The sequence below is a fragment of the Saccostrea echinata genome, unplaced genomic scaffold (assembly GCF_033153115.1).
Source record: "Saccostrea echinata isolate AGI-Se365-2 ecotype Australia unplaced genomic scaffold, CSIRO_AGI_Sech_v1 ptg000046l, whole genome shotgun sequence".
Taxonomy (NCBI): Eukaryota; Metazoa; Mollusca; class Bivalvia; order Ostreida; family Ostreidae; genus Saccostrea; species Saccostrea echinata.
Window position 1 is genome coordinate 10712200 of NW_026889795.1, and position 25301 is coordinate 10737500.

At 34.6% G+C, this 25301-nt stretch overlaps 1 protein-coding gene across 3 annotated transcripts in view; it reads left to right on the forward strand.

Annotated features, from left to right (window-relative positions):
- The first annotated feature begins 21668 nt into the window (after positions 1 to 21668).
- Positions 21669 to 25301, forward strand: part of LOC133202061 (sentrin-specific protease 1-like) — a 22810-nt gene continuing 19177 nt past the window's right edge. For all 3 annotated transcript variants that reach the window (XM_061337845.1, XM_061337844.1, XM_061337846.1), the window contains exons 1-2: positions 21669 to 21865; positions 24238 to 24323. In XM_061337845.1, coding sequence (XP_061193829.1) covers positions 21759 to 21865; positions 24238 to 24323 — 193 coding nt within the window. In that variant the 5' untranslated portion in view covers positions 21669 to 21758. The remainder of the gene's footprint in view (positions 21866 to 24237; positions 24324 to 25301) is intronic.

Here is a 25301-nt window from a genome sequence, read left to right on the forward strand (position 1 = left end):
TAAAAACTACACTACACAGCGCATCCTGAGAAATCTGTCAAAACAAATTCAGAATAACTTATGTATACAAGTATGCAATGTATGATGGATTTGTAAAACAGTTCAGGTGTGTAGGTACAAATAATGATTTTCTATTTTGATGCTACAGTATTTTTTTTTTTTTTACATTCAAAATTATTTAGTAAAATTCATGAAATATTCCCATAAGGCCAACATTTTTTTATCTCCTGTTTTACGGGAGCGCCGACCCTAATTTGGGCTAAAATGAAATAAAAATAAAAGTCCCTAATCCAAATTTTATTTTTATTTCTCCCGCCGATAGTTTATTTACAGTCACTGAAAAAATAAAAGAAATATAAATAAACTTTTCACACGCCTTTCAAAATGCGATTTGTCATTGGCTGAGGTAAATATATTCATCCAATCACAGTATTCGAAGTTTGAATAGTCACTGCACAGCATAGCGCCAAACTGTCAGAATCGGAGGGTTTCATATATTTTAAATAGTCATTTTAGAAAGTGACATGTCCATGTCATATATTAGAAAAAAGTATAAATTTCAGATTAACTTTTAATGAAAGATTGAATGAAATAGACGAAACAGTAATCTTGATCAAATGTCATGCAGAGGGCCACGTGGAAATTCAGGTTCTGTCAACCGCTTGTTTTGAAAGGTTTTGAGTACGTATTATCTTTGCTTCAATACATTGAAATACGTCTTGAAGATTTTTTTTAAACTTAATTTTAAGACAATAATGTTTTCTTTTACAATTAACGACAGAACAGAACACTGTAAAACTGGTAGAAAGTGGCGTGACTGAGGAAATTCTGGTCACAACTTTCATTCGTTTTATGTCAAATATTGGAATTCAAAATTACCTATGAAAATATATGCTTAGTTGATACATGACATTATTTCCCTTTTTTTATCATTTTATGGAATTTTGCGTGCTATGTAACAAATTAATGTACATGTACATCAGCTATTAATTAATAACTGCTGATACAGTGTATATGTATCTCTTGTTTAGTAAGATAAGTTTTTTTACCACTAGGGAAAAGTATTGTTGTAAATGATACGCCCTTATAAATATTATTTAAATTCAAGACCTGGTTTCTTTTTTTTCATTCAAAAGTTCTGGATTAGAACCAGTTTCAACAATTAAATTTTTGAATTCTGCAGTAAACAGAATATTGTCATGTGTATTTTACATGTGTATACTATCATGGGAAAGATGTACATATTTTCTACAATTATGTTGAAAGTAAGCATGCTCAGAAAGAAAAATATAAGGATAAAAAGAGATCAAATATACTACAGATTGAAGAAGTTTGAATATGTTTTCAATAGAGAGATTGGGGTACTTTTTTCCACCTATGTATATATTAATTTGAATTGCGTTGAAAAAAATATTATACAACTTTTCTTTTTATCATGTGTCATGTGCACTTCTGTGAATTAATTTATTTTAGCTGATTCATTGAATGTCTCACTGTATATTTGCCATAACTTTGTCAAACCTAGTCCAAAATCCTCAGATCTTGTAATTTTCTGAATACCAAGAAATAAAAGATACTGAAAAGTTTATGAGGGGTGTCACATAAGTCCTATAAGTTTTACTGTGGTGACACTTTGATATTTGACAACTGGGAGAAGGTTATAGATTTGTATGTTTGATTTGCATTAATGTTAGAAATTGCAAGCTGTTAATACTAGAAATGCACCCCCTGCCCCAAATATCTAAGTAGTTCATTGATACATTAACAGTACCAATTTTGTGTTTTTATTTATACATAAGTTTTTCAAATAACACTTTTTTCCTAACAAATTAAGATCATAGAAAAAAATTCCATCCTTCATTAAAAATAAAAATTTTTATTGCATTTTTTCATTTTATTTTTATTTTTCTGACTGACTGCTTAAATTTCGAGCTTTTATTTTTATTTTTATTTCGACCCCCCGACTCAAATTATAGAAAAAAAATTCCCGTAAAACAGAAAATAAAAAAATGTTGGCCTAATGAACTCTAAAGTATCACACAGATGAACTGCATAGCCTCATGAATTTTGAGAATTGAAAAAAAATAATTTAACTAGATATCATTGAGATGATGGCCATCTCAAAGGGCCCCGCTTTCAGCAACGAACATGAAAATGTAAGGTAGCAGAAAAGGGTTTATTTTGAAGAGGAACATTTGTGTACTATTAAGGGATGTGTTGTTTGAGTCTAAAGGGGACAAAACGTAACTACTCTCTGAAAAAAAAAATAACTAGAACTGTCCAAAAGGGACAAATACCCCCCGCTGGGTTTTTCAGAGAAAGTACCAAATCACTAATGTTTTCTAGATGTGAGAGGTGTTCACAATTTCCTTAAACATTTACAGTGAAAATTTAATTACTCATTATATATTTTTATACGTCCGTCTTACGACGGGACGTATTATGTTATAGCATTCATGTTCGTCCGTCCGTTAGCTTTTTCATGTCCGGCTCATAACTTTAATACTATTAGGCCTAGAATTATCAAACTTTTTCAGCTGATACATCTAGGGTAGAAGGTGTGTCGCACATTAAAACCAGGTCGCTCTGACCTTTAATAAAGAGGCTATGGCCAAATATGGAAAAATCATAACTAGAAAACCATTAGACTTAGAATAAAAAAACTATGTCTTTTAACTTTTAGATTACACAATCCCAAAAGATGTCAGAGTATTGCAGTATCTTTATTAAAAAAGTGTTAAATCAAGAAAATACTAGTCTTATTTTTTTCATTATGTTCTTTACAGCAATCTGTAACAACAAAAATTCCACCTCTCCCATGGGTGTAATGATCAGGCACTGGTCAAGGAAAATTTTGATAGCAGAAAATTGCATGTCAAATTAGAGAGAAATTAATGAGTTTAGTGTGAGGAGATAACTGGTAGAGCATCTCTGATCAAGCAGGTGTTATCTACATCTCTTGTGAATTGGGCAAAAGGAATCAGTCTCTTAATTAATTGCTTGTGTTGTACTGAATTGTTCTTGTTGGCTAGTCTTACTTTCAAGATAAATTTGATGTAATTAAAACTAATTTGATATTGTATATAATAATTAAAACTTATATGATATAATTTAAACTAATTATTTATTGTACATTTTTTTATTTGAATTTTTATATCTTTACAACAAATTGCAGACTGCCTTGTCTCGCTAAGATGTCATTCAAACAAATGAATCTATACTGTTTATGATAATTTAACAATATTTGATGGGCGTATCATGCTGTGGTGGGGCACTTTATTTAATGAATGAAACTAAGGTGCAGCCTAATAAAACATCAATACTAATAATTACAGTGTTTTTATTACATTGAAAAAATAGTTTGCAACTATCTGCCATCTTTGTGAGACATGACACTCTGCAAATTGATTGTTGAAAAAAAATATCATAATTAATTATAGAAAATCAAATTGATTTTAATACCTTTATATCAAACTCATTTTAAAAATAAAAGGCTGGTTTTAGTAACTATGTATTTTGACAGACATAAATTACAATTAAGAGACTTAGACAACAGAGATCTTTATTTCTTTCTGCCCAATTCCTCTGAGATATAGATAAGACCTGCTTGATCAGAGATGCCCTAACAGCTTCCCACACTGAACTCATTAATTAATCTTTAACTGGATGCATGTCCACTCATTACTCCCAAGGGACAAATGGATTTACACTATCTGCTGTGTAATGTAAAAACTGTTTTTAATACTTTGTGTTTTTTTTTTAGTTCTATTAAATGAGTAGTTTTAAGCTGTAGTTCACATTTTTGTACAGAAGTTCTAGATTCTATGTCTCAAACCTTAGACATGAACCTGAAATGACTAAGTAAATAAATGAAATTAAAAAAAAAAAAAAACACCTGTAAAATGCAGAAAAATTATCAAATAATGTTGAAAATACCAGGTGCACATCTTCACATGGTAAATAATAAGTGTACAAATTTTCATACAAATCTATGCAATAGTCTCTGGGAACAGTTCCAGACAAAACCACATAATAAAAATGAAAAAAACACCTGTAAAATGCAAAATAATTATCCAATCATAATGAAAATACCAGGTGCACACCTTCATATGGTGAATAATAAGTGTACAAATTTTCAGACAAATCCTTCCAACAGTTTCCAAGAAATGGTCCATACAAAATCTCGTCTACAGACAGACGGACAGACAGACGGACATGCTGATTCCAATATACCCCCCCTAAACTTCGTTTGCGGGGGGTATAAAAATCACGAATGTTGCATATTCTCTATGAAAATTGTTTCATCTCCTCTATCAAAATATGGAAGGAAAATCACAAATGTTCCATACCCTAAGTCAATTGGAAAAGTTTGAAGCTGACTGGACTTAAGGGAAAGAAATTATGCACCAATCAAAGATTTCAAACAGAGAGATTATTTTTGACTTTAACCTTAGACCTAGAAACAAGGTTCAAAGTCACTGCACACTCTTTCCCCAAAGGCACTCTGTGAATGAAGTATGAGCCAGATTGGGCCAAGGAGAAAGAAAATATGCTCCGGACAAGAATTTGAACAGAGAGGCTATTTTTGACCTTGACCCTTGACCTAGAAACTTTGTTCAAGGTCACTGCACATCCATTGACCAGTGGCACTCTGTGAGTGAAGTATGAGCCACATTGGACCAAGGGGAGAGAAGATATGCTCTGGACAAGGATTTTTCATACAATTCTGCTATGACCTTAACCTTAGACCTATAGAAACATGGTTCAAAGTCACTGCACACCCTTTACCCAAAGACACTCTGTTGGTGAAGTACGAGTCAGATTGGGCCAAGGAGAGAGAACATATGCTCCAGACAAGAGATCTCGGACGGATAGACTGATCACTATAGGGCGCCCGCAGAGCGGGGCCCTAATTAACATTTTACTGTAATAGAGTAATTATATAAACCTGTACAATGATGAAATCATCATCTTCTTTTCCACAGTTGCACTTTACATCATGTGGAATCTATCAAAATAATTAAATGGCATGATTTATTTCATTATAACTCACACATTAACAACATCCCTAAAGAAGGCGTATGTCAAAGGTTTCATATAACATACTACCTTATTACCTGCTTTGTGAATTAGGCCTATGTGACAACTCACAAATCTAAAAACAAACATGGCTAAAAGTATCTCATTTTTCAGATACATAACAACTTAGCGAGACATTATTACATATAATTAAAATTTGTAATTTTAGGCCGCATTCCAAATTTTATCGTATCTTTAATCAAATAAAAAGTTGATAATGTGGAGACCAATCCGAAAAAATAAGTTCCGACCTCACTTTCTCATAGTGCAGTACTCAAGCATCACTTCCGGTAGCCATTTTGAAAGAGACCTGGCTACTTCGCTTAAAAATACATTCGAAGATAATGCCTACGATGTTCACATGTTGATAAGCAATGGATAATGCAAACCTATTGATCAGACATTGAGAGTATGAAAAGTATATCTTTGAACAGTCAGGGGTGAGACTGAAATCTGTCATTTTTGAAAAATGATGGATAATCGTCATATTTACTTACTACGTATTTTCGTCATTTTTGTCAATATGACTTACTATCGTCATATTTTCTTTTTCAACTTAACTCTTCTATCCTGGTTACATAAAAGCAAAATTTGAATTCGCCGCTGAAAGAAGAATGTTTACGCAAGTTTCATTTCATCCGGGTCACTAATTACTGCCGACCACGTGCGTTAGAACATCAACATGGAAGGTGAAAGTTATTATTTAGCGGTAAAATGTCGAAGTTTGGTAGAATTAATTTGCCATTTTTACATGGCTTTTAGTCCTATAAAAACATATAGTACACCGTCTGGAAGAATACGTACTTGTAGAGAGAAATCTCGACAAAAAGTTAAAGCCATAAAAAAGTAGTGCGCCCCGTAAAACAAGCGAGATATTTCAGTGCGCCCGGACCCTCCATTTTGAAAAAAGACGGAATGTCGTCATTTTCGTCTTCTTTCCTATTTAATGCAAATAAATTGACAAATAACTCTTCCATTCTTATTTTTGCTTGGGAAATTTGTACTGTCAACATAACCAGTATTGTAGTCAACTGTACTAGAGAAATCAAGTTTGTTTACGATGTTTTTTGTCCTTTTTTCGGTTGGTGGATCTAACATTTTTCAAAGAGAGGTAACTTGGTATTCTAGAAACACTCTAAATTTTTATGACTGTTTTTCGTCATTTTCTTAAAAATGACGAGTTTAAGTCATAATAAAAACTTTATTTTATGACTGAAAATCGTCATTTTAAATATGACGGATTTCAGTCTCACCCCTGACTGTTGAACAAAGAATTTTTATTATTATTTTATAGAAAATTTGGGTATTAAAAAAATACCTCCCTCATCTACTTTATTGCCAATAAAATGACAAAAAAAGCCTCCCTCCCACATATGTTTTGGAGAAAATTGGCCTGAGAACCAGAGAATTAAATTTATGTAGCCTTAGTTAGTTGAACTTTTCTTACTTTCATATTATTTAAGGTTGTTAAAACTATTTTCCTGTGTCTATTACTGAAAAAAGGGACAAGAAACTTAACTTCAAAACGTTTGCATATTGTAGAGGGCCCTGGTGACAGAATTAGGTTCAATGGATGTAATGTATACAGATATGATCCTCTATAATTGGGGCCGTTCAAGGGCCCCATTCCCAATTCAACCAGAAGTCTCTGACGAGACTGTAGCTCTACTGGTTGTATTTATAAAGGAAGATAAAAGCAGCACTTTGACTTGAAACTTTGCAACAGCAATAAACAGAATAATGATCCTTGGTTTAGTCTCTTTTGTGGCAAGATTTATTATTATATCAGACTAAAACTGTAGGAGGAGTAGCCTTTTAAAACAATTTTACAGAAATTTTGATTTAAGTAACCATGGCAACATCATTCAACAAAATCAAAAAACAATAACACCAATTATGTATCTCTGTAGTCTACTTGTATGCCACATTATTCTGAAATCAGACAAAAAGTGTAATAGGAGTAGCGTTTTGAAAGTATTTCAAGAAAATTTCTACTTTTAGTAACCATGGCAACACCTTTCATTGAAATCCAAAACAGGTACAGAGAATTATGTATCTTAGTGTAGTCTAATTGTGTGCTAAGTTATACTAAAATTAGACCAAAACTGTAGGAGGAGTAGCATTTTGAAGGTATTTCAAGGAAATTTCTATTTTTAGTAACCATGGCAACACTGTTCATCGAAATCCGAAACTGGTACAGAGAATAATGTATCTTAGTGTAGTTTACTTGTGAGCTAAGTAATACTAAAATCAGACCAAAACTGTAGGGGTAGCATTTTGAAGGTATTTCAAGGAAATTTCTATTTTTAGTAACCATGGCAACAATGTTCATTGAAATCAGAAAATCAATATAAAGAATTATGTATCTTAGTGCAGTCTACTTATTTGCCAAGTTATACTGAAATCAGACCAAAACTGTTAGAGGAGTAGCATTTTGAAAGTATTTCACAGAAATTTCTATTTTTAGTAACCATGGCAACACCGTTCATTGAAATCAAAAACCGATACACAGAATTATGTATCTTATTATAGTCTACTTGTGTACCAAGTAATATTGAAATCAGATAAAAACTGTAGGAGGAGTAGCATTTTGAAAGTATTTCACAGAAATTTCTATTTTTAGTAACCATGGCAACATCGTTCATCAAAATCAAAAACTGATACACAGAATTACGCATCTTAGTATAGTCTACTTGTGTGCCAAGTTATATTGAAATCAGATCAAAACTGTAGGAGAAGTAGCATTTTGAATGTTTTTCACAGAAATTTCTATTTTTAGTAACCATGGCAACATCGTTCATCGAAATCAAAAACCGATACAGAGAATTCTGTATCTTAGTGTAGTCTACTTGTGTGCCAAGTTATATTGAATCATAGCAAAACTGTAGGAGGAGTAGCATTTTGAATGTTTTTCACAGAAATTTCTATTTTTAGTAACCATGGCAACACCGTTCATTGAAATCAAAAACCGATATACAGAATTATGTATCTTAGTGTAGTCTACTTGTGTGCCAAGTTATACTGAAATCAGACCAAAACTGTAGGAGGAGTAGCATTTTGAAAAATTGTTTACAGACGGACAGACAGACAGACAGACAGACGGACGGACGACGGACACCTTACTATCGCATAAGCTCTTCTGGTCTCTGACCAGTAGAGCTAAAAAAGGTACAATTTTCCCAAACGAATGTTGTCACATTAAAATCATCTTATCATTCTTTTGTAAATGCATTTTTAATTTCATGTAAATATCCAATGGGGAATCCCTTCTCTTTAAACTTAGTATCATTGTAAATAGCCTTCACTGAACCTCAACTCACTGGACCTTAAAACCCACCAGTTCGTGCAATTTTGTTTGGACACGGCAGTCCAGAGAGGAGGACCAGGGCTCGACATTAACTTTTTTCCCTACTTGTCCATTCGGAAAAAGTGACCAAGACATTTACTTGTTCAAACTCCAACTTCACTTGTCCGAAAATTTTTCAATAAAGGTCTAATACTGTCAACTTGAAAACTAAAATAAAGTCCATTACACATGACATGTGCTTGATTTATTCGTGATGTTATTGATAAATACAACAAACACATAAAATGAAATTTTATCTGACACCAACATATATGTCCACAAGTGAACCTGTCAACATCAAACAGAATCCAAACTTTGTTAAGTTCGTAAGTTCCATGCCTTTTCAGTAGTATGCAATTAGTAAACTTCGCTTCCAATCGAATGTGAATCGAAGTCCGGTTTTTATGTACAGCTTTCGTCTTGAAACTACTGATTAACTTTCAACAGTCGTTCTTTTTATTATTTAGACTCCTGTACATTAAAATGCACTTGTCCAATCGGACAAGTGCCCAGCAATATTCACTTGTCCGTATTTTTTTTTCACTGGTACCAGACATGCGGACAAGCGTTAATGTCGAGCCCTGAGGACGCCTTTATCTCCTCTTATATCTTTGTATTTTACATGTATGTACCCTTGTGATTCATGGCAGTGCTTGCTCTGGTGTGCTATTATTTTTAGCAGTGTAATGGTCCAGCTTTTCTGAGGTAAGGTTTATATAAATTTATAATTCTATTTCAGTTATTTTCTGTATACGTGTATTATTCATTTGTCCTAAAACATCCAGTCACCGCGTTTCTCATCATTTTTAGCATGTGTGTTTCGTTTAATTTGATTTCTATCTATAGTAACATGTTTTTGAATATTTCAAAGTATGGTGTACAATTTCTGTCATAATAATTAGTCCGTGAAGTAGCAATTCGCAATACTGCATTTGTGTGCAAGTTGTATGTATAATTTAAACAATTCATGTGTGTGTAATTGAGTCTTTTCTAAGACGTGTTCATTATCTATAAATTTGATAATAAGTGTAGTGTGTATTTGTGTAAAGCCACTAGAGCTTGTAAGTAAAACTTGTATGTATATGTTGGAGCAGGTCCCATCCATACATCAGAGTTTTTGTACAACAGTGAGGCCACCCAGTGCCTAAAGTCTGTCTATTGTGCGTAGTGGATAGGCCAGACGGCCTTGGAAACCTAGAGTCCATCCTCCAGTCTGTACGGTGAAAAAGTTGGCAGCGAGACGGGAATATTACGACAAACAACAACGACATTTGCATATAATATCATGATTCATTAAAGATGTAAATAAATTGTAAGAAAAAAGGAATTGTACTTTAATTAGTTAAAAGATAAATCCGCTCGACAATCTGTGACAAATGTGTTAATTTTACCAATATTTATTTTCTACCAGAAAATAAAGAAAATATAAATTAGATATATAATAACTAAACTTGCTATTCATATTCCTAGAGCTGTACTGCAAAACAAAAATTTAGTTGATAACAAAGACAAGAAACCCAATATACCATGATATTAAAGCATAATGGTTCTCCAGAATTTCCCAAAAGGTCACTATTTTCATAAAGGATGATGTGCCAAAACTACTCTCTGCGGCCCCTTTTCCTACGACGAATTATATTTATTCTACAACGATTTTGATAGTTTTTAAACAAAAGTGAATAAATACGACGCCTTTTGCGTAGTTTCAATAGTTCCGAAACATTTTAATTATGAGGATTACTGCATTATCTATGATTTTTTAGAACCCATGAGAGCAAAATTCGGCCTGGTTTGTGACAATAGGATCTTTTATGAAAACAGAATAGGCGGGTCTTAGTACAATAGAGGGGTATGCATGTCCGAGGAATCTACCTCATACGGCTATTGTTATTATTTCACGCATAGTCGCTTACTGAGAACAATTGTCCAATCCGATGACTGAACGACAAAACGTGCTGATTATCTACATGTTTACATTTTATAACAGACACATTGTCTCTACTACATTTCAAACTTTTAATGGTCAGCAAAGGCTTTTTATACATGATAATACGTATGGAACCTCAGTGTTTAGCGTTTTGGGTCGAGAAATTCACAACGAAACGTGTATTCACTGATTTTCGGAAATAGGTGTATCCATTATTGCCCAACGACGCTTTACAAAACAATGTATATTTATTTAAAGATTGTTTGTAATTATGAGCAGGGAAATTGTAGATTCGTGTCTAATCTGTTACTCAAATGAATAAAAAAATGTTTATCTGAAAACATGAAAAAAAATTATGCCTTTTATGAAAACATTAAATTTCCTTAGAAGTTTTGTAGTACTCACTCGTAATACAACTCATTTAGCTGATTGGTCGGTTAGAAAGTCACGCCGGTGCCTCGATTAGCATATGAATTTATTCTTACGTCAGAAAAAAAAAGGTTTTTTGATCTGTTCGTAATGGGGAAGACCAGCCAGATTTTACAATGTTTTAAACACAACATTTGAGCGCAGTTAGGTACAATTTTCTCCTTTCACATATAGGTATATTTCAATAAAATACAGCAACCATCCAAAGGAGAAAAATGTACCTACATGCGCTCGTATATTTTAAGGGCTTCAAAGAGTGGGGCGGGGCCAAAATTCAATGGGAATTGGATGTAAACATGGTACCACTACTCAAAATAAAGATAAATATCATCCAGATTATGTTTCTATTTTCGGTAAAAGTAGTATTCCATGACGGTACACATATCAGTGATTAAGTGGATGCAAAAATTAGGGTAAAATTTAGATATCTTATTTTTTGTCAATTTACCGGGGCCGTATGGCACATCATCCTATACGGCCCCGGCTTCATTCCAAAAACTTGATGCGATAGAAAAGCGAACGACAATCCATCGTTTGTTTACATCTAGTGAGAATAATCTAACTGTGTCTCGGGACCTCACCACAGTATATACTTGCAATGTAGCAAATCTGAGTGGATCCACTCCGAAATGATTTTGAAGAATACAAAATGAGTTGCACTGAAAATAACTACCAAATTAATCATAACAAACCTTTTTGAGATTGTATATGCCTTTTAACCTAAAAAATAATCCATACAAAGACGAAAATTCAACTCATTTTCTCAACGTTTTTTCCTCGCTTCAAATTTAAGGCCATGTTGATATTCCACAGGAGTTCACAATTTTATCAATAAAGTCAATAAAAATCACTCGATTGACCAAGCCATGAGCTATGCGTAAGCTATGCTAACGCATAGCTCATGGCTTGGTCAATCGAGTGATTTTTATTGACTTTATTATGCTAACGCATAGCTCATGGCTTGGTCAATTGAGTGATTTTTATTGACTTTATTGATAAAATTGCAAACTCCTGTGGACATTCGGAACTCTCTGGATTGTTTATAGTGTAGTGGAGTTGTATTTTTTATGAGAGTTATCTCTCTTGGTTCCTGGAGGAAGTGCGCAGTTGTCATTAACAACCGGTACTATCGTCTGAGAACCGGGCGTATGCATTCCGCTTCCTGGGTCATTCCATGTTTCCTTTTATTAAAATACAGACGTTTTTAGGAGTTTGTCTCCTCCTTATTTATTTTATCTATTTACTGTCGTAATTATATCCATATTTCAAAGCTGAATCACTGAATCTATTTATAGGTAAATATATCCACTACATTTCCCTTGAATTTCATTGTTTACTTGAATTATTTTACTATTTGTTGATTAATTAAATATCATTTTATAAAGTAAATCACAGTCATTAACATATCTGAATAATTGTTGCTGTTCATTATTGTTCACGATCTAGTATCTCGTTATAATCCGGGATAGTTTAAGTGGAATATAACAGACCACTGTTACAACAGAAAGTGCACAGAGTACGAGTTATCGCCCGTGTTGATTTTGCAACATTGCCAATACACGGAACGAATTCTATCGTTAAACCGGGTCCGTAGGACATGTCATTTTTGCTAGCGCTCTCGAGCACTAGCAACTACGTTAGTCTATATTTCTGGAATACGCATGCTCGACTTCACGGTCGGGCATTCTGGGAAAACTACTGTAGATAGACTGTGCGATAACAATTTCGTTTTGCCATACAAATATAGATATGATCAGAATTTATACTATCCTTTCCTGTCTGATATGTGCGATATACATTTCTTAAGTTAGAGACAGGCAATACCAGTCTAGATCCGGATTCTGATTTTTTTTAATTTATTGTCTAACCTACACGTAAAAGTACAAGAAAAACTTAGGTCATATAATGCATAAGATTCTAGACATCTAGCTTTTCTCACAGTTGCACCACCTTCCTGGATAATTTCGGCAAGCTCGGAAAAAAATATTTTCAGAGTATGTCGGAAAGACATGTCAGTTTAGTTTTTATCATCTGAAAATACATATGATCTGAAGTTTCGTGTTTTGTTGTCTATCCTGCACGTAAATGAACAAAAAGTAACAGTTACTCGGGTCTTATAAAACGAAGACTGTTATTTCTAAAATTGTAATGAGTACCTAGCTTTTCTAATCTACCTTCATTGATTTTTCCGGCAAGTTCGGAAAACCGCCGCAACCTCGGATATGTTTACCGAGCTTGCCGGAAAGTTCCGAGAAGATGCGATTACTAAAAAAAAAAAAACAGAACCACACTGGAATATTTTAAACTAGGTGCTCATTGGTTCTACTGACCTTTTTTTCACCTCCAAATTGAAATTACAGTAGAATACAGAATGCTTAAAGCACAGTTAGGAGTTATGCCATTGCCGACGTGAAGCCCACTCTTAGATTCACCATTCTGAATTATGACCCCCCCCCCCCCCAGTGCTCCAATGTGCCTTCTTATTGATAATTAATCGATTCAGCAAATTTAACAAATGGTTCAGATATCTTCTGTATTTTATTATGCTACAGCGCTAGCTCACCAATCTTTTTAAAAAGATAAGCTTGTAACGATAGAACATTCTATCTAGTTTACATCGGACGCCATTTTACCGCAATGCATGCAGCAAAAGACTTCGGAGTGCACGCCGTTTTTGGAGTTTGCCTAGACTGTACAAAGTACTGAAACCAGTGTTTTTCAAGTTCTTCATGTAATGGAGCAAACAAGAAACCAATTAAATAATTCACTGAGTAATGCGGTATGTTTTCTATTATTATTATGACGGAGTGGGGAACTCAGAGATATTTTGCCTCAAAAACCTACCTTGTTCATGACATTAACCTGTTAACAGCAAATGTTATTTATTTACAACAAAGCGAAACATAACTTAAAATTAATCTTGTATCAGTAAACCTAATTAAGATTATGGATTACCAATTATTTGATGTAACTGAGTAGTTCTAGTGACTTTAGTATTTCTTCCTACGCCACGGTGAATATGGCGCCCACCAAACCCTCGGCTTGCGCGTAGACGGTGTATATTGAATTCGTTCTCATGTATATTCGTGTAAGGATACACGGGTTCGTCGATCATTTATTGAATCAGAACGTACCGACTGACCATGGCCGTAGGAACCGGGGCCAATATGTAGAATACTATAGGAAACATTGCTGCTAAAAGCTTGTGCCCCCTCAATAATAACGTCTGATGACCCTTTTTTTTTTTTTTGCTTGTCAGGGAATTTTGGTAGTTGATAGTACCCCCTCAACTGAAAATGTATGGTTGTGCCCCCTCAAAGTGAGATTGCTTCCTACGGGCCTGCTGACACACAAATTGACCCTCATTGAGCAGGTTAATCCGATCTAACCGCTGCTTTGACATGAGCAGGGGAGAGTCAGAGCGGAGTGGGAATTCAGCGACACCAGCTGGTGTCGCGACTCTGCCTACCTTTTACAACTTTATTTCGCGGATCTAACTTCCGAGACGTGAGAACTCAGTAAAGGGATGATTCTTCTACAACTTATTCATCACTAATATGATGCTATCGCCATTTAACTGTTTAAAGGGTTTGATCACCGACAAATGAAGCATCACCTCAATCAATTCAAATCCGTCTTTACACAATCATCAAAAGGAGATATGCCAGACACAAGAATCAAGTCCAGACACACTATAACATCAATTAAAATCGACCAGAATGGCCTAGAAAAGTTGTTAAAGAAGGTAAATCCATCCAAAGCATCTGGTCCTGATAACATACCAAACCGCATACTACAAGAATGTGCAACGAACTTAGCACCAATCTCGAAAATCATCCTGCAAAAATCGATCGACACTGGGGAATTACCAAAAGACTGGAGGGATGCAAATATATCTAGCATCTTTAAAAAGGGAGATAAACACCTTCCCGAAAACTACAGGCCAGTCTCTTACCTCAGTCACATGTAAGATCCTAGAACACATCATTTGCAGGCATATCATGAAACACCTGGAAACAAACAACATACTCACTAACTTAAATCATGGATTTAGATCAGGATACTCATGTGAGACCCAACTCCTAACAAGGCTAAATGACTTCCTCACAGAATACGACAAGTCACATCAAGTCGACGTTGCCATCCTAGATTTTTCAAAGGCCTTTGACACCGTACCTCATGACAAATTACTCCATAAACTACATCAATATGGCATCCAAGGAACACTTCACACTTGGCTTAACAACTTCCTAACAAGGAAAATGAAAACCATAGTAGAAGGAATAGAGTTGGAGGAAACATCAGTAGACTCAGGAGTGCCGCAGGGTACAGTCCTCGGCCCGATAATGTTCTTATGCCATATTAACGACCTACCAGATGCCGTGAACTCGTCTGTACGCTTATTTGCCGATGATTGCCTCCTATATAGAACCATCAACAGCAGCAAGGACCAGCAATTACTACAAAATGATTTGAACCTTCTAGAAGACTGGGCAAATAAGTGGGGCATGAGATTCAATGCTAAAAAGTGTTTCATTATGTCTATAAATCAGAAAACAACAAAATTATACCAACTGAACAACCACATCCTCCAAGAAGTACAAAACAACCCGTACCTTGGACTAGAAATTTCCAATGATCTCAAATGGAGTCTGCACATAAATAACATCAGTAAGAGAGCAAACACCACCTTAGGCTTCTTAAGACGGAATCTCCGAAATGTCCCAGAGCAATGCAGAAAAACCGCATACATAACCCTTGTTAGATCCATCATGGAATATGGAGCTACTATATATCTGCATGGAATCCATACCTCAAAGGGGATAAAAATAAATTAGAAAACATACAAAATAGAGCAATCAGATTTATTAAAAAGGAGTACAGCAACAGGAACCCGGGAGCAATAACATCTATGAGAAAGAGCCTCGATATTGACACCCTTGAGGAAAGAAGAACAAGCCTGAGACTTATATACTCATGTACAAAGTGGTTGAGGGGTTGGTGCCGTCACTACCGCCTCACTCATTTATAAAAAAGGCCAAACCCAAGCGCCAAATTAAGCCAAAACATTTCAAAGACCATCATAAAACAAACATAGTCCAGAAACACGTGTGCAACAACAGCAAAGGCTTAGTTATACCTACCAGCAGAACACCGCAATATCAACATTCATTTTTTGTCAACAAGTGCATTCACTGGAATCAACTTCTGGACTCAGTCGTGCATGCGAAAACTGTAGAGGAATTTAAGACCTCTCTACAGGAACATCGACGCCAGTAACATCCGGCGCTCTCTCTACCGTTGTATAAAAGCCATAACTGGATTCTACAACGTACAGATACAGATACAGATCACTTGAATTAGGTCGCCTCCTCGCCATTCTATTTCTTTGCGCATTTCTTTCCGGACTCAGAGTCCTGTATATTCCAGACTGAAGATTGAAATTATACATGACTATTTATAAGAATGTACATAAAGAGTAAATAAATGAAATAAAGAATAAATACATAAATGACAGGTAAAACGAGTGAAAGATGCACAGGTATAGAGTAATTAGATATACTTAATGACCCTTTGATGTTTGGACATGAAAAACAGATAATAACACAATGTTGTAATAAGAGACTAACAGTTCTTGAGACATGGCACTCTGTCTCTTTATAATTCCGAAAAGTGTCACTTAATTGTAAATTAAATTAAACAATTAGATTCGTTAAACATATCGTGAGAAATAAAATATGACAAAAATAAAAAATTAAAAGGTAAAGTCCAAAATATTTTTTTTTCTGAAACGGTGAATTTTTCACTGTGATACAAATCCACCAATGCACCATACTACTGGGGATGAGTTCACTTGGGCTAGGGAGCTGGTAGGGGATGGCTGGCGGAACTCCTCTGCAAAGATGGCTTCGAGATAAGGGAGGTAACTATTGATCCGGACAGCTCTGCCGGTCGAGCTGCAGATCATGGGAAGAAATTCTGCGGATTTTCTCCGGTTTAGCTTTAGACTGAATTCAATCAAAGCGCAATTAATGCTAATCTTTATACATTGTATTGCCCATGAGAGTGATGCGAGACAAATGATGTTTGTATTACTGAGGAAAAGATCCAAAACTTCTGATTTAAAATTAAAGCTTCAGTAAAAAAAAAAACTTTATTTTCAGAGAACTATATGAGGCCTTTCAATTTTTTTTTTCTTGGGGGTGGGGTGTGTGTGACGGTACGTATTGTCGTTTTGTACATACTGTCGTCGGCGACAATATGTACCTACCCTCACTGCACATATTGTCGTCCATCGGTACATATATTGTCGCCTGCTGAAAAGTTAAACATGTACATATTGTCGCAGGCAACATTATGTGCCTCACCCTCACTGTACATATTGTCGCCCCACAGAAATTGTTGCTTAAAGATTTGTTTTGTTATTTTTGGTAGTTCTGTGAATATAATTTTTGTGTGAATCACACTGACCTGTCTTGTATGCTATTTCATGCAGCGTGGTTATGACTTTACATTTTGTCGTCCTGTTCATATTGTCGCCGGCGACAATATGTACCTACCCTCACTGCACATATTGTCGCCCATCAGAACATGTCGCATGGCAATGCACGACAATGCTCCATATAAATATGGCCAGAGCAACCGAAAACTTCAAAAATGGTCATATACAATTAATTTGATCGCCGAAATATGGCTGAAATATTGCCGACTCTGCGTTAAACAATAATAATACATCAATCAATCAATCCACATAAATATGACTAATCATTGCTTTGCTTTTTTTTTTTTTTTTGAGAAGATATTTTTTAAAGAATTTTCCCGTATATTCCTATGCAAAACTTTGATCGCCCATTGTGGCCCCACCCTAGGCCCGGGGGTCATGATTTGACTTGAATCTTCACTACCTGAGACACGGTGTAGTACCTAAACGGTTGCTATCAGAACAAAAAAGCGTTCATTGTTTCTATTCGTATATTTTAATAGATATGTTGGGGGAACTTATAACAAGAGGTAAAATTGTCAGAAAGTGACCCCAAATCGATCAAGTCTCAGAAAAATCCTTGTGCACGGAACAAGTAAGGGATTTCTTAAAATGATGTCACATGTATTTTGTATAGAACAACCTTCTAAAAATTTAAATATAGTAAAATTTCCAAAGTATGGACCCATTCGCAAGTCAATATACTCCAAGTTTCCATGCTTCTTTTCATCATTTATAGGTTAGTTTGGGTTCAATTTGGTATGTAAAGATGTTTCAATCTATAATAATTCGTAGATATGATAATTTTTTATTTAAAAAAAGCGTATTTTGAAAGAATTTTTTGGACAAAACACGATCTTCTTAAGTTACGGTTACTATCAGAAATGTTGGTATGTAGGCACCGGCTATAAACTGAATATAATGCACCGGTTGCTATTTGAAATATAACTTGTTTTTCAATCAAGAAAGAGAAAATTAAAAATCATATGGCTGCACAGGCCTAAAAAATATATTTAAAACATCCAAAGAGCATATATATGGAACACAATGTCTACATGTACAATTGACATTTGTTGTGTTCTGCCAAGTAGAGCTGATCTTCGAAAAACATCACTATACAAAATCAAAAAGAAAGCTATACGAAGGAAACGTAAGTTTAAATTAAATGAAAGAACTTTACCATCAATACATCAAAAGCTTTGGAAAGCTTTCGAAAACTAGTTTTTTTTTTAATTTTTGTAGCCATATGTAATAATATCTAATGAATTATCTAGAGAATTTTCAGTATAACCTTTGACGGTAGTGCTTTGGTACGCTGTAGCATCAGAAAATACAATTAACACGCATTATTCAAACCATGGGATCTTGAATGGAGAGGATGTCCGATTCCCCCTTTTGGATTATTTTCTGGATTATTAAATTTATACAGATAGAAGAGACAATCAAACCCACCCCGGGGGCTTGAAAGAAGGAGGTTTTTCAGATAGAGAAGACTTCTACTTGTGTTTGCTTGTCAGTTTTCTTATATTTAGTTCTATTTCTCTCTCTGTCTCTTTTGGGTGGGCTTGGAATGGGCTTGGACCCCCCCCCCCCTTTTAAAAAAAGGTGGAGATCCGAACATGAAAAAGGCTAATATTCTATCCAGTAAGTAATATATAATTATGTACATTTAAATCTCAAAATTGAACTTATGCTATGTATCGAAGCTTTCATATACTGTAGCAAGTATCATCTCTTTTGACCCAGTACCTCTTGAGAAAAAAATTGACAGATTTTTTTCTAAATATTCTATGAAAAGCTTTGATCATGATCACCTATTGTAGCCACACCCTTTCCCCTAGGGACTGAATAAAACTTTATCTACACTTCATAATGAAGTTTAGCGCAGTCACTGGGTTTGGAGTTGTTGGCGTAATCATGAATTAATTAGCACTACACATGTCAGCGCCGTGTATTGTATATTTATAAATGATTTCTTAGCGGTATTCATGAATTAGCGCATCGGTGTCCGCGCCAAAGCCGCTGAGGTATCATCTCTTCTGACCCAGTCTCTCTTGAAAAAAAAAATTGACATATTTTTTTCTAAATATTCTATGAAAAACTTTGATCACCTATTGTAACCACACCCTTCCCTCAAGGGACATGATCTGAAAAAAAACTTTATCTACACTTCATAATGAAGCTTTCACATAAGTTTCAACTTTTCTGACACAATGATTCATGAGAAGTTTTTTTAAAGATGTCACTAAATTTTCATTAATTCTTAACTACTTCCCTCGAAAGAGGACATGACCCTTCATTTGACCAAACTTGAATCCTCTCTATCCACGGATGCTATGTGGCAAGTTTGCTTGAGATTGACCCAGTAGTTCTTGAGAAGAAGCTGAAATTATGAAAAGTTTTCAGACAGAGGGACGGTCAGACAAAATGTAATCAGAAAAGCTCACTTGAACTTCCAGTTCAGGTGATCTAAAAATGTCAACCCCAACACCAATTATATATATCGGCACATGATTGTTCATAAAATAAACGAAAAAAAATAATTTCCAAATAATCATTACTACTGAACAAAAAAAAAAACAAACAAACAAACAAACAAAAAAAAAACAAAAAACAAAACAAAACAAAAAAAAAAAAAAAAACAAACAAACAAAAAACAAAAAACTAATACATGTATTCTATCTCCAAGTATATATTACAAGAAAAAAAGAATAGGCTGATTTTTCAGATATCTCAAGAATTACGGTATCTTGACATATCATAGTGATGTACGTCAATCCTGGACACAATTTTTTGACCAGAAAGTTTTCTCCCTACAGCGTTACTAGTAATAGTGTCTGTCTCCTCCGTGCATGTGTGTGTGTGTATTTAAATTGTCAAACTCTCTTTCCTTTCTCAAGTAAATATTTCTCAGAACAACATGTCGACGACAATATATGCCGACCTTGACTGTACATATTGTCGCCGACGACAATATGTGCTGGTGCTTGATTGTATTGTCGTCCATTATGCAGGAGGAAAAGAAGGCTCGTCTCGGTACATATTGTCGCCGGCGACAATATGTACCGATGGACGACAATATGTGCATGCAGTCAGGGTAGGTACATATTGTCGCCAACGACAATATGTACAAAACGACAATATGTATCGTCACAAGGGCCTTGTGGTCATCATCGCACTTGCACATACATTTAAAAAGAATTTTTTTGACACTGAGAATCATATTAATTGATATTTAGGTGTAAATGTTGAGTTTTCCTGTTTCTTTTTCAGCAGGGAATACCAGCAATTTGCCCAATGAAAAATATTCCAAGAAAATGAAATAGTGATGAACAGCTATAATGCATGACGTATTCAATTAATTTAAATGTTTTAAAGGTTTGAATTGGTTACAAATTGAGTAAGCAGTGAATGTATTAATGCATGAATTATAGCCACGTGGACTTGTTTCTGTAATAAATTCTTAACTGTGTCCTGTGTTTTTATTACTATACAATAGGGTTTATAAAAAACAACAACAACAACAAAAGAAAAAAAAATCATTACAGGAACAAGTGTTTATGGAATCAGCTCTGTATAATGTGCAATGTACTGTATGTATTACAGGTTAAACCTTTTTAAGATTCTTAAAATCTGAAGTGGCATGCGCGGATCTAGAGGGGGTTCGTGGGGTCCAGACCCCCCCCCCCCTCCCTGGAATTTGCGGAGTTATTAAATGTACAAGTATAAAGTAACTATAAAATGACCCAAGAACCCCCTTCCTTCCGAAAACGTGGACCCCTGTTTAGTTGGTAGGAAAAGTCATACACACGAAGCTTAAGAAGTACATCTATACAAGTAGCTCCCGTCCACGAAACAGGTTTTTCACTTTTAATGGGAGTTTTTTTGGGGGTTGTTTTTTTTTGTCCAGAAATTTTTGGGTTAGATTTTTTTTTTGGACTGGGTTGGACCCATTGGGAAAAAATCCGGATCCGTGCCTGGGTATTGTATTTGTGGCTATTTGGGGGTGGGGTGGGGGGGGTGGGGGGGTGGGGGTGAGGGGCATTTTCAATCAGTTTTTAATCAGCCTTATCTTCTTCTTCTTCACAGACACTTATATCTGTAATATCTTAAATTAGTATCTTTACCCCATGGAATAAAAATAGCATCAATAGAATTAAGAAAATATTACCATGATTACAGAAACAAGTGTCTGTGCTTTTGGTGACCACGGAGAATTTAGAATTTAAATATTTTACATGAATATAAACATCTTTCCTGGAAAATATAGCAAGCTATGTCTATGAGAAAATTCATAACCTTTGAATTTCGTAATCCGGGTAAAGGCGACTATATTTATCGCCCTCCTCTTTCCCAGAGATTGCCTCTTTACGATTAATGCACCGAATCATTGAATGACTTGACAAAGAGAGAACGCAGCCAAGAAAAGATAACCTAGGGCTGAAAACATTCATGGTTTTTCCCCGGGAAAATAATTTAAAAAGTTGCGATTGGAAATGATTAAGTCCTTTACCAATAAGATAAAAACACTAGTGTTCAGTGATAGTTCATGCGACAGTAATGTGACTTCAAATCGAAAACGAAAAAGGAGTATTAGCGAGGGGTTTGTATTACCGTTTCGAGTTTCCTCAGATCGCTTGCTAAGTTTATACACTCAGCATATAAACTAATAAACTGTGCATTTAGGAGAGTGTTTTTGTAAAGTAGAGCAGCACAACACTTTCATTGGATTAAACTGATTGGGAAATAAAAAGAACCGCTTAATTTTTAACGTTTGTTAAAACTGTAATGGTGAAAGAAAAGAAAAAAAAACCTAGAAAAAAAATCATCCGATCAGGTCTAGTACAATCTCTCGATTTAGCTGTATAGCCAAATTGACTTTATAGCTTTATTACGCTATTCAAAATAGCCTTATGTAGGCCTAGTTATTTTATCAAACTTTTTTCTTAAATGTGATATTTTTCACCATGTACCATACAAAAAAGACCACACTTTAGTGCGATGATATTTTTTCAACTTTGAACTGTTTTGAGAACAGTAAGTAAGTAAGTAAATTGTATCTAAAGTCAGCATTTTCTATATGAATAACAATTAACATGAGTTCTGTAGAGTTTTAAAAACAATGCAGGTAAAAATCGCTTATCAAAATATGTTTCAATCCTTCAGAGATTCAAAGTTCTAAATTTTTGGGGGCTATATAAACATGATAAAGCAACTGATGCACAAAATTCACACTCACATTAAAGAGTTGGTTTTAAGAATGGCTTTTCCATTAATTGTAATTTACCTGAAGGATAATACAAGGATTTTGAATTCTTAATCACATTTGCAGACAAACATAGCACTGAGTTAAAAGATGTAAATATAAGCATTGAATTTTTGTATTTTTGAAAGATGTAGTCTCCTAAGTGCAACAGTGTGTTCAAACAAATTGAGTAACATGTTACAAGCTTTAACTAATTCAAGCTTTATAGCTAAATTAAGAGATTGTGTTGGATCTGCTAATTGGTTAATTGTTAATTAGTGAATATTAATCGACATGATTGACAGATGATCTTTCCTCAAGGAATTGTTACCTCAATAGATAGTTTTCGACTGGCCTGAATTTAGCAAGAAATATTTCCTGTTGGTCGCCATGTTGGAGGTACACAAGCCCGAATTCATTCATTATTCAACCAATTTAAACTTGTCGTACTGGGCAATTGGATAAAGATAACACAATTTTTCTTATGAATTTATGTTTACTCAAGCTTCCTTTAATTCGTAATTTTAGTATTTAAAAGATTTTTGCTCTTATATTACCATGATTACTGCAATACAAGTTTAAAATTGGCTGCTCAAAGAGGAAAATTCGTTAGTTGGACCTCCAATATGGCAGCCAACGGGAAATAAATCTAATTTGCTAAATTCAGGCCAGTCAAAAACTATCAATTTCTCTTTACAATGAATAATTAAAACTAGTAATTATGTAGAGCATGATGATGACATCAAAATTCAATGTGAAGAATTTTAAAACATGGAAGATTTGAAATTTATATGGGAGAGACAGAAAGGGGTAGAAATATCGGGAGATTTTTTTTCCCACCAGAAGAATCATGGGTATGCAATATTTTGAGAAATGTCCTTTCTGCTTAGGAGATGTCAAGTCTCTCATGTACACGATTGTGTGCATGTATGTATGTGTTCATGTATACATGTGTGCATGTATACATGTATGTGTGCATGTATGTGTACAACTGTACATGTATGTGTGCATGTATGTGTACAACTGTACATGTATGTGTGCATGCAACTCTCGTAGCCTGATTACACCATAACTTGAAAATTCAGAAGCAAACTCAGAATGCTGATGTACTGGATAAAATAGACGTTAATCTGGTTTTATTTTCAGAATGAATTCTGGTTTAATTTTCGGAATGAATTGTGATTCAATTTTTGGAATGAATTCGGGTTAAATTTCAGAATGAACTTAGTCATGTTAAATGAGATTTATTTTTTTTAGAAATAAGTGAAGTAGTGTAAATTAGTTTATCCTATCAAGATAATGAGACGGATTTCAATTAACCCTATCATGACAAGTGCTGCATTACTGCTCTTTTTGCAGGGTGAATTGATAATGTTTGGCACAATTTGGTTGGCACATAGTTAAAGAACAGTACATGTTCTTTATTAATTGAACAATTGCTGTTACATCATAAATATATATATATATATATATATATATATATATATATATATATATATATATATATATATATATATATATATATATATATATATATATATATATCTCTCCAAACTATTACAGTCTTTTACTAGATATATGTCTTTTTTTGACCATCTATTTTTGGGGTGTAAAATTAATAGGAACAGTTAAGTCAACTTTGTCAATGTTGTTTTGTTAATTTTCCCATGAAATAAGAAAATACCCAGCATTGGTGAATTGAGGATTAATTTTAAAATTATTTCCTGCAGGGTGGAGCCAGATGAAGATGATGATGTCATTGTGACCTCGGTGAAGAGAGCGCGGAAATTTGGACCCCAGACATCAACTCTAAATTGTATGTACTTGTCAGGTTAAGTACCATTGTAATCTTGATACTTAATATATTTTCTTTTTGTCTTCTAGTAAGTTGGTTGCAGTCATTTCTCGGAATTTTGCATAGGGAAAATTAGGATAATTCTGAAGATGTGATTACTTTTGAAACGTGTTATTTTGTCTTTGATTAAATCTTTGATGTCTTTCCTGCCTTTCCATACTTGTGAGCCAAGCATTTGATTGGTTCTCCCAATCTGTGAGCCAAGCATTTGATCGGTTCTCCCAATCTGTGAACCAAGCATTTGATCGGTTCTCCCAATCTGTGAGCCAAGCATTTGATTGGTTCTCCCAATCTGTGAGCCAAGCATTTGATTGGTTCTCCCAATCTGTGAGCCAAGCATTTGATTGGTTCTCCCAATCTGTGAGCCAAGGCCAAGATAAATAGATAGTGTGTTTCCTATTCCAACTTGAGAAAAAATAGAGTAGGTAGGTAGGGAAAACGTTTTATTTTACTTTAACATTTTATTGTTTAAAATTCAACAGGGAAATCCCTGTCAAAACATTTCCAATTATTTGTGTATAGGATATGCATTTTCTCAAACGTGGAAGTGATCAAGATTAGGATTTCTAATAGTGAAACCAGATTTGTTTACTTCCAGAGAGATATCCACAGATAAATTTTTCAGGGTCGGCTCATATATTTTAGTGTCGGTCGGGGAACCCAAAACACACAATTTATTTATCTAGGCCCAAGCATTTGATTGGTTCTCCCAATCTGTGAGCCAAGCATTTGATTGGTTCTCCCAATCTGTGAGCCAAGCATTTGATCGGTTCTCCCAATCTGTGAGCCAAGCATTTGATTGGTTCTCCCAATCTGTGGGCCAAGCATTTGATTGGTTCTCCCAATCTGTGAGCCTAGCATTTTTGATTGGTCTCCCAATCTGTGAGCCAAGCATTTGATTGGTTCTCCCCAGGGATGGGGTAATTGTAATTAGTATTT